At 31.1% G+C, this 21,889-nt stretch overlaps 1 protein-coding gene and 1 long non-coding RNA gene across 7 annotated transcripts; one reads left to right on the top strand and one right to left on the bottom strand.

Annotated features, from left to right (window-relative positions):
* Nucleotides 1–663: 663 nt before the first annotated feature.
* LOC100742033 (annexin B9) lies at nt 664–20,481 on the bottom strand. 6 transcript variants are annotated; one of them, XR_001102417.3, is made up of 9 exons: nt 20,278–20,481; nt 18,825–18,970; nt 17,721–17,762; nt 14,389–14,770; nt 11,319–11,398; nt 7,250–7,496; nt 2,256–2,437; nt 1,659–1,852; nt 664–1,075 (listed from the first exon to the last, which is right to left on the bottom strand). XR_001102417.3 is itself a non-coding variant. In XM_003491108.4 (8 exons), exons 3-8 carry the CDS (start codon nt 17,748–17,750, stop codon nt 1,025–1,027), a joined length of 972 nt encoding a protein of 323 aa, XP_003491156.1. In that variant the 5' UTR covers nt 17,751–17,762; nt 18,825–18,970; nt 20,278–20,481; the 3' UTR covers nt 664–1,024. The 6 variants fall into 6 exon arrangements, 4 of the variants coding, with proteins under 4 accessions (XP_003491156.1, XP_012243451.1, XP_012243449.1 ...); XR_001102416.3 differs by lacking the exon at nt 664–1,075 and adding an exon at nt 1,130–1,324; XM_003491108.4 differs by lacking the exon at nt 1,659–1,852.
* LOC117151889 lies at nt 2,925–4,688 on the top strand. The gene is made up of 2 exons (XR_004462047.1): nt 2,925–3,476; nt 4,152–4,688. It is a non-coding gene; the product is annotated as an uncharacterized LOC117151889 (long non-coding RNA).
* Nucleotides 20,482–21,889: the final 1,408 nt, after the last annotated feature.

Consider the following 21,889-nt stretch of genomic DNA (forward strand, 5'->3'; position numbering starts at 1 on the left):
ATTATTCTGTCAAACTTTAAACATTTTTAATATAGAGAGTACTATGTAAATAAATTATACTTAATTCCAACTGTTGTAATATATTATAGGGATGTTGTTCATCTTTGTATTATACGCACTATATGTTTGGGAACAATTGCTAGAAAAACGAAGGAATATGTTTCCAAGTCAAAAAATAAAAATGAAGGACAAAACCCATTAACTGCAATTCCGTATAACTAGCATTTGATTACAGGTCTCCGATCCTAATTCAAAATTTATTGACAGGGAAACGAACTGTGGAAGAAGAAATATGGTACTAAACATGGTACTAAAATGGAAACTATCGTTCAGAATGTTGCTCTTGACAACATATTTCAATGTCATTGAAATCGATGGTCGTTTGCTATGTAAATAATTTCTGCATAATCTTCTTCTTTAAGGGAATTTGTAAGAGTTGAGCAATTGATTTGTCGTTCCTGATCAGTCGTTTGAAATCCTTTACATTTATTCATACCGGGTAATGAGTATTTTAATTGATTTTAAATATTGATAAGTAATGAACGGAAATTGAAACGCAATTCTATTATTCTTTATTTTCGTTTTATTTTTTATACTCCTCAAATCCGACAATTGTCATCGAATACTCCGTTGTAGAGTATCGAGAAATAAATATTGGTTCTATACAATAGGGAAAACATTTAATAAATAAGATACATTGAACATTATAAAAATTATTTTGTATCACTCACATTTCAGTTGCTCGATTACCATTTTTCCGTTTTTCTTATTATTTCATTATTACCAATCTAACATAATTACTGAATGTTATTCAATAATTCTATTTTACAATCTGTGCGCTATAACATTAATATCCGTTGAAAATTTCGGCTGCATTAAATTCCTTAACTTTTTAATATCATTGGTAATTTATTCCTTAAACTCCAAATTACTTCTCAATCTTATACAATTAATATGTAGTTTGTTGTTTTGTATCGTAATATACGGGTATTGTTTCAACGACTTTTATCGAATAAATCTATTTTTAATTCAACATCGCAATCAGAAGTCTTTTCCACTCAGCAGTACAATCACTCTGGAAAAAAAAGATACTGGTGTTTTCGTTTTACAGTTCATGATAAATAAAAAGTCGTTTGCGAACGTGCAAATTTATTGCAAACGAAACATATATTACAGTTACGTGAGATGCATATTATTAACATTTATGTTAGAGATGCCTATACTTTTCTTTCTTAAATAAAATTAATAAACACATTCCTCTCCATGATTTTCTCTAATTTAAAAGTGCGATCAGAAGCCGCTTAAACTCTTCGCTGCAGTCACTCTGTAAATGCAAACAGAATGTAGGAAGGATTAAAGCAATGTAATAAGTGCAAAATAATATTATATTTATATACAGATTCAATGTACACGTACGCATGCACATTATGAAAGCAGTTTGAAATTAGTAAAATTAGTTAACTGGCATATGAATTACTTTATTAATTAAGGAATTTCGGTATGTAATTTTTAACAATTATAACAGACAATATTTATTTATATTCACTCGATAGGTCTCACAGAGATTAGTATAGTGTATTTCGATGCGAACGAACTAATTTTACGAGCAAACTCATATACGACATCATAAAGTCAAACAAAAACCAGCCATGTAGTACCGTAATCACTGCTAATTATTGATGTAATTTACTACAAATTAAAGTTAAGACATCTATACAGCTTCGCGGAATGTTGCGAAGATATATTCCTGGCGTTAAAGTAAGATTTAAAAATAAAAAGAATTGTTGAACATGAAATGTTTTCATCCAAGTAGAGCAAGCAAGAGTCTCTTGTAGTCTCCTGAACAGTCATCCTGAAATTTATGGAAAATTATGGGCAGCCAAGGTACAGGCAAGGTACTTGTTAAAGAATGAAGTGATTTATGAAAAATTAAGACACGCGTGTGTGTAAAATTAAGGCGTGTATTTTGTGCATTATTACTTTGATGAGAGTGAGTCCAAATATAAATGTTTCTGCAAAGAAATCCTTAATTTTCATAATTCTATCAATACGATTCTTTTAGTTGCTATAGCTTAAAATATCTATTTTTATGGGATACTTGATATACGTGTCATTAAATGACATTGTATATATTTCGTAATATGTATTTTAAACAAGTTTTATTGTTAAAAAAAAAAGAAAAGGTAAATATTACAGAAACATTCTTATAAAAACACCAAGTATTTAGATAAAAATATGAAGTATCTCTGACTTACATCGATATCACCTGCAAGCGATTGCCCATACATTTTTTGATAAGTATCCTTAATATCTCCTAAATCGATTTCCGATCGAGCTACGATTATGCGTATCAATGTCGAGTCATCTGTACCTAATCCACGCATTGCTTTGTATAATCTCTCCGCAAAATATGCAGTTTTATCTCGTGCACACCTGACTAAAAGAAACAAATTCAAAATTAATTTGTTAGTCTGTATTTTGCATTGCATTTTCGTAATAAGCACAAAATGAATTTTCACGAAAGGCAATGAAAAAATTATTACAAAGAATTGTACTTGGAATTATGTGATCGCAACGAAACTACAAAACTTTGGTACAATGAATATGCTGTGAAGATTAGTTCAGATTTGAAGAAGATTGTCGGAATCTATGGGACATATTTAGGAGGTTTTAAAAGTAAATATCCGCATTGGATGTCGCGTATTATAGCGTATAACAAAGGACGATCGGAACAGTCTCTTTAAAGCTGGGTTTACACTGATTCGATATCATGCGAATGTAGTTATTCGGCCTAACACTGCATTGTAACTGGAACCTAATCCCAACCTAACCCTAATCTAGACAGTGTTGTCATCGCGACAAGTAATCCACTGAAACGACTGAGTCGTAGATCTACTTTTTCAATCTAGCATTTCAATGTGCTGGCTGAAGTATACATATATTGTTTTGAGAAAATTCATTATCACTACAGTCTCAGATCTTTCATCGTCGAAAAAAGACTGGAATAATGTAGATTATCGGCCGATTTCCGATCAAGTCACTAGAATATAATCGCATGATCCAGCGCGACTCAATTAACATAATCTCAGCTCAAGAGCTTTTTCACATAGCGATATGCGTCTAACAATAAGATACTCGATGCTAATACGATACAGTATCTGACTAATGTCGTAAATAGATATCATTTATTTGTTTTTCGGTTGGTAACAACTTCTAGTCTGCAAAACAACACACATTTGTTAGCAAAGGCTGTCGCGAGCAAATGCTGAAGTAAAAGATTACCCACTTGGTTTATACAGAAAAGAGCTAGTAAAAAAATGAAAGCAAGTAGGAAATATTGGATTCATCCAACAAGATGAATAGAACAAAGGACTTGTTCAATTAATACGAATTTAGAAGGAAAGAAGAAGAATTTCTCATTCGCTATTTTAACAACTTTGTAGCAACTCTAGTGACACGCCTAAAGCAGAGACTAGGTGTTACTGCCAATTTATTCCGAGAATTCTCTTAATGTGATTTTAGTTTGAACTCCTTTCAAAAATCCTATCTGTCTAGATACTTCGTTTCTTTCTAACGACTCCTCTCTTCACTACTTCTATCATTCATTTATTATTATTGTAATATCGTGATATAATATGTTTACAAAGGAATGGATGATACAGATGTTAATTGGACAGAAAAAGACGATTGTTGTTCAACCTGAACTATTCACGCCAAACGTACAGAAAACAGCACAACTAAATGATTAGATAACGACTCGACTTTCACAAAATGCAATCAACACTCTCTCGGCAACGCCACTCGCAAACTCTCCTTCTCGACTCGCACGCTGCTTCTCGACTCGCCCTCTCTGGCCGTTGTAGCATTCTATTGTCTTTTACTCGGCCCACCGCACACGTGTTCTGCAGACGCTCGTAGCTAGGGTCACGCAGGTCTTTTCTACGAAAATATGCACTTGAAAAGACCGATGACACATTGATGGACCCGACGGCACCTCGGCTCTCGCGACATTGTTTATGGTTCGCCCGATATCTCTTAGGCCTTTCGTCCACGATACTACATTATATATCATTATTATATAGTATGATACTAATAATGAATCCAAACATTCACATGTATATACACTCATTCATTGATTTATTCTCTTCCAGGTCTCTTCTCTTTGAAGCAATAATTAATACTATTTCTGTTAAACAAACCAAACCATTCAAAATTAAATTTCACCAGTATGTTCTACATACTTTTTACATTCTAATAGAATGCAGAAAAAATAATAAGAGAAAAAACATTATACATACTAACAAAGATTCACAAACGCTTTATAAAAAGAGCTATAAGAAAAATATGGAACCTAAAGAGAATAGGCGAACGTTATCATAAAAGATTGATTAGTCGGGGAGAACACATTGTTTGACCCGCAAGATCACCTGGTCCTGCATCATTAGACTCTTATCTATGGGCAACAACGAAAGAGATTGTGTGGAGAGTCGTGCGAGAGACAATTTACGACAAGAATTGGTAGAAAGGATTAATAGTCATTCACTGAACTAAAACAAGATAAACGTAATAATCGGAGAGTGATAAACTCAAACTTCGTATGATGCTTGTACTCGAAACGGGAGACTGCACTTTGAAATAAAAACATAAAGCAATGTTTTTTTCAATGTAATAAAGCATGATTATAAAGCGTTTGCGGGCCTACGTTTATATAACATCTTTTTCTTATTTCTGTTCATAAAACATACTGATCAAGTTTAACTGTTTGAACTTCGAACACCTTATATAACCTAATTCTGATATTCAATCGGACAATTTTAATTTCAGCATTCACACACAAACAAATCACACGAGAATTAATCTTTGGTAAAGGATCCTATATTGGATTATACGCAATTATTATGGGAGGCTGACTTTATTTCTCCTACCACGTTCGATATGGCCGAAGTTTTTAAAATAATCTATATAGTATGGATTTAGCATAAAAGCGATGTTTACAAGAAGAATTTTTGACAACTCGAAAGTTAAGAGGTCGGTTTAACGCCAACTTACCAGGCCCGGTTTCAAAATTTAATTTAAAATTGTACATTCATCGTTATTTCTTTTGTTCATCTAACTTTATGTAAATTCTTATACTATCTGATTAATTAATTTCTCAATTTTTATTAACCTTTTGTACTCGGGTGTCCCACCTGAACTTATTCCACCGCAACTTTTTGAGAAATGCATGTTTCCCCAAAGTTTTCTATTAAAGTGGAACAAGAAAGCACATCAAAATATGGAACAATTTCCAAGATATAGAAAAAATATCAGTAGATTTTACATCAGAAGAGAAAGTGAGAACGTGAAAGTGAGAAAGTGAGTTCACAACGATCCCAGCGCTTCTCTGCTCCACTTGAAAATAGCGATAAGGACGACTTGTAGAAAAAGATTGGTATAAAAGTATATCTCGCACTGTATGGTGAAATTTGAGGATGTAAATAAACAAGCCTAAAATTAGAGAGAAAGATTTTCAAAGTTGATCTCAGTTGGTCTTGCGTCGAGCGTTACAGATAGGTTCTTGCACCAATAAGTCGGAAAATCAGAAAAATAATATTCTTGTGGCAAATATCATTTTGTAATTTCGTAATTTACCTCAGAAGGAAGAAAAAATAAAGAACCAATGACACGTTACAAGTTTATCAAAAGTCATATAAATCGGTTGAGAGATGACTTTCGGAAATCTAGAACACGTCCATCCACATCTTCGTCGGACAATAGACTAGACAACAAACTAACATATTCCCAATGTGGAAGAAAGAAAATGGGACTGTATCGTTTGTTCTGATAGGAAAACAGCAGGCGAAAGGCGTAAAACAACTTAAACGTGTATAAACTAGCCTGCAATGCATATTGGGAATTGTTTCAAAATTTATCATACTGCAGAAAATTATAAGAAATAAAATTTTGACTTTTTGGCAAAAAATATGATCCTCAATGTCTATGAATTCACATGAATCAAAAATTACAATACATTACTTGGCTCCAAAGCTATACTATTTACATTATTTTGACGATTCCTGGGTCCACGTTTTCGCAACAAAGTGGCGCCGAATTGCTGGTAAGTAACGTTCGAGACAGCTCCGGGTGCAAAGGGTCAATATAAGAATTTACATAAAGTTAGACAAACAGAAGAAATAACAATGAATGTACAATTTTAAAGTAGATTTTGAAACCGGCTCCGGCAAGGTCGGTGTTGTATCGTAAAAATCAACATTTTGAACAACTTTTTCCTATACATATAACCACCAATCGGCCTTAGTTTTCGAGATATTCCCGAAAGACTGTCGATACCACTACAGTGAATTTTGCCTACAATTTTATTTTATGCGTCAGTATATCACTCTGTGAGGCGGCTGGTACCAATACACTGTCATAGACGAATAGTTATAGACAGAATTCGCTGTAGTGGTACCGGCAGATTTTTGCGAATATCTTGAAAATGAAGGCTGAGTAGCGGTTATATGTACAGGGAAAAGTTGTTCTTATATTAACACATATTAAAAAATCATCGAAATCGGTGAGGTGAATGAAACATCCATAATTATCCAGATCTTTAGTGATGTAATAGTAGAAGTCCTGCTTATTTATTCTGTGTATAAGTATATATGTGCATTTGCATAAATGAGGTACCGGAGTATTGATACTTATTTAGAAAACAACAAGATATGTTTCCCTTGATTTTTCCCAGACTCTACATGATAAACTCTTCACAATCTAATTACATATATGTGCATATGTAATTATATATATAATTATATTATATGGTATATATTAGATAATATGGTATATATTAGATTAGATATATATGTATAGTTATCTAAAGCTTGTCCAATGAGGCGAAGAGGTCGGCATAAACAGAACGTAATTACTGTGGTTACAGCTAATGACTGCCAATCGAGTATCACTTATCGGCGGCCAATGGGTGTAGCTGTAGCTGCAGCAATCACGTTTTCTTTCTGTCTACCTCTGCCTCGTTTTGTTGGACAGACTACAATTAGATGACAAGCTACATGTTTTAGAGTATTCCTGAAAATATAAAAAATGTAAGCATAAATAATATGCATAACATTTGCACCAGGAGTGGATAAAGTACATAAAACTAATTGCATGCTACTTACTGATAAAAAAAGTTAATGACATTTTCTTGTATTATACCAAATAAAAATTGTGCGATTTTACTTCTTTATGAAAGGTAATATGTATTTCTTACCAACTGCAAGATAGCCGTCTTCGACTGATCCGGAAAATTCTGTCTTAATAGCTTCTTCTAAGCTGTGACCAGCAAGGCGTTCATATTCCTCAAAAATTTTTCGTAGTTGAGGGAAACTTTTCGTAATGAGAATAGCATTAAAAGTACTTTCGTCTGTTCCCCATTGTTCCTCACCAGCTGCAAGTAATCTTTCGGCATCCTGCATTGCAGCTTGTTCGTCAACTTCAGGATTTTCATCTCTATTGGCCTATAAAATAATTTATACATATTTTACTAAATATATTTTTATTCTCAATAAGAATAATAATAAGAATAGTACTTCTATATTTGTGCGTTTGTTAATTTTGTAGATTGTGATGTGCACTGTACATAAAATATCTTATGCGAATAATTAGTTCACAAATTATCGCGTTTAAATATTAAAATACTGTGCGAGATAATGTACGTGTATCGCCTCTTCTTGGAATTTTCGAAACGTTCTGAGAGAACGTAACAGCGGTTTAAAATAGTAGCAAAGATAAATTATGAAAAGACAGTGCCGCTTTTATGTGATCATTAGACCACTGAATACGTCTCGATCATGTACACGACATTAAATGTGTGTATTAATGAGTAACTAGAATACAAAATAAGGATGCAATATTGAAAGTGACTTGCTGTGTGCCTCGTTTTAATCGAGTTGCACCACGAAGTATAATAAAGTTAAAAGTTGTTTTTAATCTCTCGTTAGTCATCTCGTACGTGTGACTAAAGTGAATATTTAGTAAACAAAAATGTTTGAATTTATTTGAATGTTCCTTTAAAACACCGTTTCTAGAGCTGTTACATCTTGAACTTCCGAGTCCAACGAGAGAACATATACATTAATTCGCAGAACTTTTATATTTAAAACATACATAAGAAATCCGAAGGTCTCACTAAAAAATCTGATCTATTGTACTTTTTTTATTGATTGTTACGTTACTTACTCCTATAAAACGCATCAACTACGCTTTTTCTTATGCGACTCAAATCAATTACTTCTCGTTTCGTAGATCACACGTTATGTCTACACTATGCTAATCGAACTCGACATTTATCACCAATTTTTTATAAAGATATCCGATAAATTATTATCCAAACATATCCATTAGACACATGACTGACTCATCGTTTTCAAATGACTTTGACATTGAATCTCAAAATTAAATGTTTTATATTGAATCGTATAATATTCGTCACAGGAACAAAAGTCTCGAAGGAACTATGGGCCGCAAATGAACTGTTCTTTTAAAGAATGACGTTAAAGTTCCATTGGTGTTACTTATAATACGTTTAAATTTTGCAGTCAGATAAGAATTAAACACTGTTATATTAACGAGGAAACTAAAAATTATTCCTTAGCACATGAGATAATCCACTCTCGATAAAACAAAGACCTAACTCTATGACTTCAAACTATTGCAGAATTACTTACGGTACGATAAAATATTTCAAACGAGAATCGAATGGTATTGCAGAGAATGATACGGTTTGATATTATTTTCTTGCAGGTGTACAGGCAGAGACCAGGTGAAAATCAACTACGTTTTCCTTTGGATGGTATCAAAATTCTTATTGTGTTAATCGAACAATTCATTGTTCCATCTGAATATTTAATAATAGTCCATATTAAAAACTGTTAGTTCAGCAGATATTTTAATAGCGATATAACACAAATAACTTGGAAGAGAGAAATATTATGTTGAAGGGATATTTCAGTAAAAAGTACTTTTGCAATAAAATAAAAATAATAAATCTCCTTCGTATCTGCTTTACGTATTGATTTGCAAAGAAATCAATGACATCGAGTCTTGAGACTTTGAAAATAGATGCTTCGTTCTATAATATTTGGAACAGGAACATTTATCTTATGTGCTAAGGAATAATTCCTCATCTTTCTGTTTCCTCATTAATATGACACTATTTACTTTCTATCTGACTGCGAAATGTAAACAGCGTCTGTTTGTAATTAACGTCAAAGTAAGAGATAATGGAACTCTAATGCTATTTTCCGAAAATACAGTTCATCTGTGACTCGTGATTTCTTCGAGATTTTTCTGTCTCGTAACAAGTACGGTGAAATTTAAGGTTGTCAATTTTGCGGCATCTCTTTTTAAAAGATCTACATCGATCCGCAAGCGTAGAATGAGAATCATTTGTCAAAACCATAACGTATAATTTTTTAACACTATGTAAGTAAGAATCTAATGAGAATAGAATGGCTCTTAGTCATTTACTTTCAATCCTTTTAAAATACGTTGACAATAGCGTGTGAGCTATCAATTTCTATTTTCATCACGCGTTAAATATAGAAAGATAGATTGATATTTGTTTGACGTCGTGCTATTACTCTGAAGCCACAAGTTTTCGTTTTTTCGATAGAGCGCTTTCCGTCTTTGCACTTGTATGAACTTAAATCGTGAACTTAAAACATGAATTTGTCAATATACAATACAAATGGATAAAAGTGGAAGGTACAAATTATGACAACAAAATTTAACAAGTAACTCGAGTAAATTAGTAAATCTTCAATTCATTTTCATTATAATTCCATTACTTTGAACACGTGTTCCAAACATCAGTTTCACCGTTTTCAAATTTCATTCAGTATTGAAACGCCTATCCTTGTGCATCGATTTGCAATGTTTACATTTTATTTTTCCCCTATCCGGTCAACGTAGCAGCATCTATATATTTCACGTCATAACCCAAACACGATAGAATCCAGAATTCAGATTGTAATAGTGAAATATACACCACAAAAGTACAGTAAAATAAAAACCCTCTTATGTCATTAACACGGTCGTCACCAGCGTCATATAAGAAGCGAGACGATAACTGTGATCAATATTTTCGTCCTTTTTAGAGATATGGTGAAACTTTGTTTACAAGTTGTACAATACGGGAGGAACCATGATATAGCAGTAATAATTTTTGCGTAGACGGAGATTTTTCGGAGATGTCAAGATCACCTGCATTTTTTTAAATTGCTTGCCGTACTTCTTTATTCGGGCAGAATAGAGAGTGTTTAGCTGATTTCAGCAACCCCTAATAGAAGGTCATCAGACAATAAATAAAAAACGTTCAAAGTAGCGCCCGTTTGCATTAATATAACTTTGAAATCATCGAACTGCCAAAACCCGTGCACTAGTTATCACTTCCGGATTCATAGTAGCACATGCCACACAAAGTCCTTATTTCATATCTTGTAATACTTTTCCTATATTAGTTGTTGGACATAGTTGTACGTAGTAAGAAGTAGAAAAGTACTCGGCGCATGCATGTAAAGTTGTTCAAGCTAAAGTTAAAAAAATCTTCCGGAATCGATGAGAATCAGTTTCCTGACTACCTCGTTCTCCACATTCAACTTCTTTTATTTATTGTTCGATGAGTTTCTATTAATGAAATCATCTAAACACCACCTATATCGCTAGAATAGAAAAGTAGGACAAGCAATCAAAGAAAATCGAGATAATCCTGAAATCTCAGAAAAACCTTCATATTAGGGCATTTTCTGTATCTGGTACGATAGATATCTGGTTGTAATCCATTATGCTGATCAACGTGTTAAGTTGTTACGAAACCGTTCAATGTAAAAAACGTAAAAGTTGTCGTTAAAAATCCAATAATTATCATTTATCACGAGTTAAGATCCATTCAATGTATTTGTTATCAAGTGAAAAAAGAAGTTTACTTTTTTCGAGAACGGAGATTCGGAAGAAAAATTTCGTTTCATGTTTCTTATTTATCATTCTGTTATCAGTTTAAGTATGTTATCAATTATTGTATAATACATCATATGCATCAATTACCCTAGAAACATAAATATGACTGACTAATGCTGTGCTTTTGGAAATGTTTTGTAGTATTACAAAATGTTTTAATATATCGTTTTCTTTTAAAATAACAGTCCCAAATGTTGATCTTCGATAATATCATAATTCAGATAAATTTACAATTTAAACGAATATAAAGATAATAAAAGAGTAGCCTTGGTAAGTTTTAAAAATCATATAAATGTAATTATTATATTACAAAATTTACTTACGCATGAAAGTGAAACTAACAGCCTCTTAAAATAGCCAGAAGTATCGCTTTTCAAATCTTCCTCTAAATCCGTTCCATACACTGCAAATATATATAAAATTTATATCACGATGTAGCATTAAGATATGTTACATTTTTTACAAAGACGTTTATGAAAAAGAAAACATTACGTTAAAGAATACATATTATAATTAAGAATTAAATGAATTTACAAAGGCTTTAATAAGAAAGAAATTATATCAGTGTACTACTACTATCAAAAATTGTAACATGCCAATTTTAAACAAGTAATTGTTTTCAAATAAAAAACATGCAACGCAAAATGTTTTAGAATCTTATACCTTCATACAAAACATGTGATTTCGTGACAGTTAAAAGATGCAGTGGTTTATGAAAGTATTCTTACACTTATCGTCATTTTTTGTGAACATATTACGAAACTGTAACGAGACCCGTCTGAAATGATTTTATTAGTAGAATTTTAAACGATTTTGAAAATGTACGTAGAAGTAATCAATCGGTTCATTTTTAACACTTATCATGTGCTTAAAGTCATTATTCAACTATATATTTTTTAATACGTACAGGTTTGTATTAAATATTTTCTACATATATTTTCAAATTAGAAAGAAATTTTGTCAATGTAATTATAACAGTCGCTTCTCATTATAACGTTAATGAAATTCCAAAATGTTTTATATAATATGTACAATATATACATAAAAGATTTTTATGGTAAATGCACAAATACTTTCATGAACCACTGCATGAATATATGTAACAAAGTTAAGTATATTATAACTGTAAGTATATTATAACTCGTTAAAAATTAAAAAGAGATTGCCGATTTATTGAAGCAGATCCAGAAATACATACTGAAATAGAAGCTCATCATATACCTAACTGTTACATAAATGCGTTAAATCTTTTGAAAATCCTTTATTCGATAGAAAAATAATATAGAGGGAAGTACGGCAACGGCTGATTCTGAACATTAAAGTAAGAAGGAAAGTTCCTATAGACGTACATCCGATATGACGTTATTTTCGAGTTACAGCTTACTTTGTGTTGTAACAGTTGCTTACCTGCCTTCACAATATAGATTGTTCAAACAGCTTACAAGGATTTGTGACGGAGTTTCAACGTCGTCAACTAATGCTTTATAAATTAGAGATTTTAAATGCTCCCAATCCAAGTCTGGAGAGTAGGCTAACCAACAAACAAGGACAGGATGATTTATCTATTTGCCAGGAACTCGTTGATCTATCTAATGTTTAGCATCATAAAATAAGCTGCAATTCGAAAGCAAGGTCATATCGGGTATATGTTTATATGAACTGTCGTATAATAATGCCGTACTTCCCACATGTTTTGATTCAGCCTGTATATTTAAAAAATACGATATATTGTGACCATAAGATAAAATTATAATTTGATTTTCCTGATAGAGAAACACATAGTACAGTAATGAAGTCCTGAGGTTGAGTTTTTATCAAATTTACACATTGTCAATTAAGTCAAGTCAAGTTGACGTAATCAAGTATGAGAATGTTCACACTCTTATTAAAATGAACAATGCTTGCAGTAACTCAAACATTTTTAAGCACACAGAAGATTGTAGAATAATAAAGACATTCTGTTTTAAAAACGTTTCAAATGAAAAATGTACCCAATCGTATTTTCTTTTAATGACTTTAAATCATCCGGACAAATTGCTAATACTATTCATTCCAATTAATATTTAAAACATGCATTGTGTTAAAATATATCTTATGTAAAAGATATACTTAATAGCATGAGAAACATATCAAGGAAGAAGAAACTAGAGGATGTTAGAAAGTGGCCATTTTTTGGCATCGTCTGGAGTTGAAAGATTTATGTAGAATATTTAAGAGTGTCTGCCAGGGAACAAAAAGCATCCTTATCATTTTTCTGAAAAAAAATAATGTGGAAAATGAATCCAAACATGGGAATATGCTAATGATCGAACTCATCTAAGAGTTATATTTCATCTCCTTCTTCGGATACTGAACCGTCTTCTCAGTAGTTAGTAAGGAAATTAGCAGGTAAATCAATTGGACAACCAACAACGCGAACGCCAACTTTTCATTCACATGTGCGTACAAGAATAGCTTCCAATCCAACTTTACTTTTGTCTATCAATATGTACACAAAATATTTTAAACTAATGAAATATCAAGAATATAATTTTTCAGCAAAATGCCATTATTTAATTCCATATAAATTTCATACTTTTTATAACCAATGCAACAGAACGTATTTCTTGTTGTGAATTCAAGTCTAACTGTAACATGAGATGCTTGGCATAAACATTTCTCCGACTGTAAGAAGATATATTGATCTTATAATGACAGAGTTCACAGCTGCGACTTAAAAGAATTGTAACTGTTCTGATTACTGAAACTATAACAATAATATCTCTTTACGCTACTTATATTCCGATAATTACTTGGAATATCATTAAGTTATTGATTGGTACACATGTTCGTCTCCGAATGCAAAACGGGAAAGAGCGAACGCGTTATTGGTTGTTGTATTCATGTAGCAATGATTTTCTGGTACTTTAGTTTTGCTGGATTCCAAATTTTAACTAATTTCCGACTTGTCAGCTGATTTTTTCATTAATTATTTTGGAAATGGTTTAACATCCGAGAAAAAAGAAGACTAAATATAAGGAATAGGTGAGTTCGATCGCTATCAAATGTTTAGATTCATTTCTAATAACTTTTTGCTTTTTCAGAAAAATGATAAGGATACTTTTTGTTCCTCGGGAGAAACTCTTAAAAGTCCTACATGAATTTTTCAATTCCAGGTGATGTTAAAAATGGCCACTTTCTAACATTTTTCTTTCTTTGTTTAGGTCAAATATGTTATAGTGTGAGCATGAATTTTTTTTTTTTTTTTAAGAGAATGAATGATGGATCTTCCTTAAAAAGAAGATTATAGTATTTCATTTTAGTAGCTATTGAATTATTTGCAACAATGTTGTCCATATTTCTACTAAATATTTGTATTTATTTAAAAAATCATTCGAACAAAAACAGGCTTACCTTCTTTATAAACAGCAGATATGGTTTTGATGCCATAGTTGCTAAGAGATGCCAGCACCTCGATTAGAGCACCTTCGTCCGTGCCAATTCCAGACATCGCATTATGAAGTTCTTTAGCGAAATATTCCGGTAACGGTGTCATCAATGCTATAATTGCCTTTTCAAAATTACCACCAAGTTCTGATTTCAACTCAGAAATCAGATCCTTTCCATACATGGTTTTAAATTTGTCAGCTATTTCAAGTCGTTGTACAATTCCACGATGAGCAAGAACATCGATTATGGCCTGTTCATCAGTGCCGAAACCCTTCATGGCAGTTCGTAGAAGAGCTGCATCTTCTTCTGGGTCGAAGGGATCAGCAGAATAGACAGTTGGTGTGCACTAAACGAATAAAATAAAATGCGAAATACATATTACATAGATATATAAAACTTTTCACTATTTATTTCAAAGCAATATGTAATAATAAATATCTAAAAAATGTTTAACGAGTATTTTACATATGAATATTACAAATAAACAGAAAGCACGACAAATAAACATTTTTTAGCCCCTTTGTTTTACAGGAGAAATACGACTTTATTTTATAATATAATAGTTTTAACATGATATGTACCGCATGCACTATTAGTAAGATTTTGTCATCATGTCTTTTGCAATCCGAATTGATTAACCTTCAAATAATAAAACAAGTATTTTTATTACGTTCTGTCATTGTGTCGTCGATTAACCAGCTTCGTTGAGAGCGAGGCAACGCGGACAAATCAAGACCTACTAACTAATCGGGACCTAACCTAGAATAAGTCACGGAACGTTGACCGAAATTCATAATTCGTCGCTATTTCGCATTCATTCTGCGTCTTCTATTCGTCGCAGAATCAAAACCAATAATTGGGTTCATCTATACTTAATGAGACGATATTATTCTGTGTATATAGATATTACATATAATTTATGTATAATTTATGTGATATTAAATATAATTTATCCATTTATGTAGAAACGTACATATTAAAGTTTAAAGTACAAAAGTTTATTCCGAAGACAACGAGTCTTCACAATTAAAAGCGAGGATCATTTTGGCATTCGAAAAACTAGAAACGGAGATTACGTTAAAAAACGTGCACGAAAATTTGATTCGGATAGCACACCGGTATACAGCACGGTCGCTAAAATTTTCAACGATTTTTGCATTAATGAAGTAAGTCTTAAGAATTACATGCTTTATTATTACTCATAAACCTACGGCATATGATTTGTATTATGATCCATTTAACCATGGCATACTCAAGTGCATGCGTCTTATTTTTCATGTGCAATCACTTCCTCTAGGTTGTACCATCAATACTGGATCACCCTGGATAGGGTCCGATTAATTACAACCAGTTCAAACGATGCGGTCTTTTGACCGATTCGATAATTTTGCGGAATCGGTAATAGCCGAAAACAGTGTTCACTTGTTTCTGTATTTCCGCCGCACGTTCAGCTTCCAAACTTACGAATTAATATATTCAGTGCATGCAGTGTGTAATAGCTATTATTATAATAGCTTATCGTTCATTTGCCGAATCAATTACTTGTCATTTGTAGTAAAACATACTTACGTAGGATTCACATACGTGTGAAATTACCGATTCGGTCGCTTTCGACATTCAGCTTCATAGATATGTATGAAATGGCCCGGTAGTAAAACTGAATCAGTCGGAAAGTATAGAAAACAGATGAAGAATAGAGGAAGAAAGAAATAAGGAATACAAAGCTCTTGAAGCTACTACGATCACAGCAAGCATTTCTAACATGTGAAGAAGGAGAAGACCAAATTTTGAATTGAAATGAATCAGATGCCAAAATGATAAAATTGATAGATCACGAGATAAATTTGCATGACATCGCGAAGAACAAAATCGTAAGAGTTGAATTTTCGGTGTAGATATGAAACAGTATGAACGCCGCTTTCGAATTGGTCAAGAAATCACGTCGTCTGAACTAACCTTTAAAAGTTCATTTATAACCGTGCTGTATCCGTTTCGTGTCTCAGTCGCAGTCTTGCGCCGGACCCCAATTGGTTACCATACTTTTAAATATGTATTCGTATCGTGTTAGTCATCATCCGCAGCGTGGACGTGTTGCATTCACATTTGGTAATCTCCTATATTTCTCCTATTTGCCGATCTGACCGGAGAGGCCAGCCCATCGCATGGGCTTGTATAAACTTATCTGAACATGTCTCGTCCATGTATCACGCTATAAATATGATTTTATCTTAATAAATCTTCTTATCCGTTTGCCATAACGGATGTACAGTGAATCGCCTTTTCTTTCTTTGTTGCTTTGTTTCTTCTTCCTCTTCTTCATACAAACGTATCGCTGCTATAGCTAAGTCTTTGGTTGGAAACGGCAGTTTGTTATATACTTGCGAAGTAGAGAAGTTTGACTTCTATGTCTGACTAGCATGTTTGTCTCGGGTATATCCCGGCTGGTAGTATACAAATATTAATGAATAAACGTCCGGTCACTGTTTGGACACGGAACGGATTCGGCACGATTATTTATAAATAGATCACAAGTTATGTATGATATAATATAAATATGATATGTATAATCGTATTCAGGTTAAACAATGCTCTACTGTAATTCTACCGTGTCTGAGAACCTGAATTGTACTATGTTTTAGTTGTCCCCATAAATGTTCAATTTAGCATGTAATTTAGATCCTAATAATCATACAAAATACACACTTTTAAAATGGTGAAATTAATTGTAATTAATGATTTCTAACTATTTTAACTTGTTTGAACGTAATAGAAAGTATTATGTAATGGTGATATATACAAAATAACAAACTTGAACAATAGAAACATGGTAAAGAAAATCTTATGGTTTGAGAGATCTCCCCTATTCAAAGAATTGCTGATTTAATGTAATTTAATGTAAAAATTTATCAAAGTATTTTATTTTATTTAATTATTATTTTAGATAAAACACACTTGAGACAGTGGTTAAATAATGGCTTTAAAAAATGTGGATAAATGTTCTAAAGTACCCATCTCTGCACTTAAATTCGATTGAGAATTTGAAGGAAGATAAGATCGCACAAACAAGTTTAAACATTCAAACAAAATTTAACTATGCCTATAATGGAGCTTCAAAACTTTATTTTGAAATTAACTGATATGATATGTCATTATTGTTATCGTTTCAAAAGGCGAAGCTACGAAATATTAATATTAATTTACGACATTAAAAGATTTCTCCTCTAAAACGAAATAGGTTTGGGCTTTCATATTGTGCGTGTGCCGTATACATAAAGTAGAAAGTAGTTAGTAATTACCTGCACATGATAGTACTGAGTGGCCGACATTATTCGAATCAGCTAAAAAATACAAATTCATATTAAAATCATATTAAATAATAGTATATGTATAATATTCATGCTATAGATATATTTTAGAATTCTTATTTCACGGAAAATTTGCACAATTAAGATCAACCTATCATTAAAATAAATTACTACCTGAAAACAAAATTTATTATATAACATTTCATAAGCACTTCAGCATTAATTAATCAAACTCATACTCCTATCCTAATGATTAACATTATACATTTGTTTCATTGATAATTGTTCAATGTTTAACATATAAGATGCGATTAAAAATAAAATACAGTTGCAGACGCAATTAATATTAAAATATTGTATAGAATTTGAGGGTGTAATGTCATGAGAAATAAATGAATCTACTAATGACACGATATTGACAACAAAATGGTAAACTTTAGGTATACCATAATAATAATACGTTTTAATTATCATACATATTTCCTTTCAATGCCTTAAAAATAGGAATTTGCTCAAACGTAATATACAAAACATAGTTGCGTTTAAAAATATCGCTTTAAAAACATAAAATCATTCTATATTAATAACATTTTCATTATAATTCTAACAACAACATCATCAAAGCCTTGTAATGTAAATGTAGCAACGTTAGTGTTTAAAAAAAGGTAACAATTTTAAGGTTTATTGTAATATAATCTTAGTTAAAAACAATCTTGATTAATCCGAAATGAAGTCGAAATGCTTAATATTGTTTCACAATAAGTTAGTTTTCTATCTTGACAGTCCTATTTTTCCATTCGCGTATCTTATTTATCTTCCCACCTAACTGTACATAATTTTAAAATGTGAGAAAACATATTATCAGGAAGTGTGTGTTGATGAAAAGTATATACATAAGTACATAAGTAATACGGCATTGCGAAATTAAGGTGAATAATGACTTGAGTGGCTGATATAAATATCTTTGAAGACCTGCAGTTAACCTTGTTTGATATATACGCGAAGAAGAATACCAAGAAACTATCGTAGTGAAATTCCAAAGATTGTATTGATCGGTGTCTATGTATAAACAAGTATTTGGGGTGTGGCTCTTACCTTCTTTTGAAGCGGTTACGGGTTCTATTCGCTCTTCTGGTACCGGTTCCGTTCGGTTCTCGTAACCAACTGAAACGAACCTTCGCTCGTCACGGATATTCTTTGCAGGAATGGTGGGAGCAACAAACGGAGAACGTATGCGTCTACTATAGGAAATGAGATTTAACGATGACTTAATGCGCAATTCATACGAAAATTGTGCTATATACAATATAATGTTAAGCGTTGAAAAACTATGTGTAAATGTTGTAAGAATCAAGAAATCCTTGTAATGTAGCCTCTGTTGTTCTACAATTAATGAAAGATATATTAATCTAAAAAATATACATCATGAATATTGAAATCACAATTGTTATCTAGATATACAATTGCTTGAGAATGAGATTCAGGTATCTAGATTATGCAAAAATATAATGTATTTATATATAGATACACAGAATAAAGTAATTGGAATTGTTAAGAATGTATCAATTTTAATAGTCTATATTTTATTTACATATATATATATATAATAAAGCTTATGTCTATTAAAAATTCTTCGTTTTGTACTGTATATATTGGTAAAACACAGCAATTTTAATATACATAGAAATATATTATACGGAAATACTACTAGTAAAATATAACGTTAAACTATTTAATCAAAGATTGAGTATTTAAGGCTAGGCATCACAAATAAATATATAGAAGACATAGAGACTATATATATATATATATTTCCGTATAATATATTTCTATGTATATTAAAATTGCTGTGTTTTACCAATATATACAGTACAAAACGAAGAATTTTTAATAGACATAAGCTTTATTATATATATATATATGTAAATAAAATATAGACTATTAAAATTGATACATTCTTAACAATTCCAATTACTTTATTCTGTGTATCTCAAGCTTTATTATGTAAGTTAAACAAATGTGCATTGTCTAAATTTAATTTTCTTATATCATATTTAATATAGAAATAACATTATTTTCATATTGTTTGAATGAAACTTTGAGAAAGAGAAAGACAAAGAGAGACAGGAAAATTAATGTATTGTAAATAACTAATTGACTATGAAATAAAGTGTTAACTGTTCCTATTTAATTTGTTTCACGCGTATTTGTATATTACACATACAGAATTACTAATTAACTGCACCCGTTGAATTTGTTAAGTACAACAATTTAAAACAAAATAAAAAAAGTAAAACAAATGCAGCAGAAAAATGCAATATATTTCACTTAACAAACAGAGTATTTTAATATTACTATTCTACTATTAGTATATTAGTTGTATACGGATTATATGTATATGATATAATTGACAAGTATTTTTTCTAATTCAAAGATGTACCGTTCCTGTATTATTAATGAAAGAAAATACGTTAAAAATCAATATCAATATTACAAAGTTTCCTGCTTCACTTTGACATTTCATTATCTAATTGAATTATTTACTCACCTTTAGACAATGTTAATTTTAGATTATAACAATTAAAAAGGCTATATAACTGTGCGTTGTTTCTCTAGAACACTAAACACAATTTTCGTATCACTATCACCGGTTTTACAAATCGATTAAATGTATGTAATAGTTATCGACAAATAAGAAGCGTCTTGATGTAGTTACATGCAGTCGCGCACACTAAACAGTATCTGAAAGAAACAATTTCACATTATAATGTCACAAGAGGATCAGTAGAAGAGAGAATTGGTGGGGGAGCGACGTAAAGTCGATGACGTGTCATATAAAGTATGCTGCAGAGTAACGAAGAGAGAGACTATCGTCATAACCGCGACTAGGTCTCCCGTTCACCAAAAGATTCTCAAGAAACAAGGTCAGGTGATTCATCGCATTGTATGTGTATTACGAATATCATATATACGTATCCATTAAGTTCTTTGAACGGTGACGAAACGAGATTCCTTGACTTGTTAGATAAAAGCCTGTAATGATTACAAAACTAAGAAACATAATGACGTTATTTACCCGTTTAGAAATTATCTTTCTTTCTATTTATCTTACTTTACTGATGTAACTTATATATATATATATATGTGAATTTGTCTACTTAACTTCCATACTTTGAATAAATTTTAAATTATATGTCGCATTTTGTATTGCGTTTTATTCTTTTAAAAATGTCAAGGTCTAGTTTTATTAGCAAAAACCTAATAATTACCAAATAGTTACCTATCCATAGTTTTCGGTGAAATCGATATTATGAACAGCAAATTATTGAAAAATAAAGCAAGATATCTTAACAACTATTAGGTTTATCTCCAATAAAACTTAACAGATTTTTGTTAAGAATTAATTGCTTATGAAACTAACTTTTTAATAATGTTGTTTTACTCATTAATGTCAGAAATAATTTTTCTTAACTTGCATTTTTATATAATATTTGTAAAATAATAAATTTCTCATATATAAACGACTATTATATAAATAATAAATATATTATAAATATTCCATATTTATTTATGTAGAAAAACAAAATTCAATGCAATGAAATTAAAAGAAGTACAACTTTTAATTATATCTTATGACAATGTACATTTTAATTAAATATCCAAACACATTAGTCATATGATATACACAATACACCATGTATATCTGTCGCATGAATCAACATACCTATGACCGAATGTTAATATAAGTGCACATATACATATAAAGTTTATAACAAATCGAAATCGTATTATGTTGGTCACGCGTAATGATACTATCAATCGTAATGTTATAAATCTTACAAATCAATTTTGTAATTACTATTGAGAAAATATAAAATATTGTCGTTACTTTGATATCTAAAACTATGTGCGTGTAGTAAACCAACGCATTCTTTACGCTAGCTTTAAATAAAACGCACTGTTTAAATTAAAGTGAAATATAAAAAATATAGAATATTATTTAATTTCAGATTTTTGAATATTAATAATTTAATTTTTTTAATTTTTTAAGTAAGTATAATTTATGGATAACTATAAATCTTTTCAATACTATTGCAATCTATATACTTATATTATAGATACTTTTGTAATTATTTCAATAATGTTATAGCACACCAGTC

The sequence above is a fragment of the Bombus impatiens genome, unplaced genomic scaffold (genome assembly GCF_000188095.3).
Source record: "Bombus impatiens unplaced genomic scaffold, BIMP_2.2 scf_0508, whole genome shotgun sequence".
In the NCBI taxonomy this organism is placed as follows: Eukaryota; Metazoa; Arthropoda; class Insecta; order Hymenoptera; family Apidae; genus Bombus; species Bombus impatiens.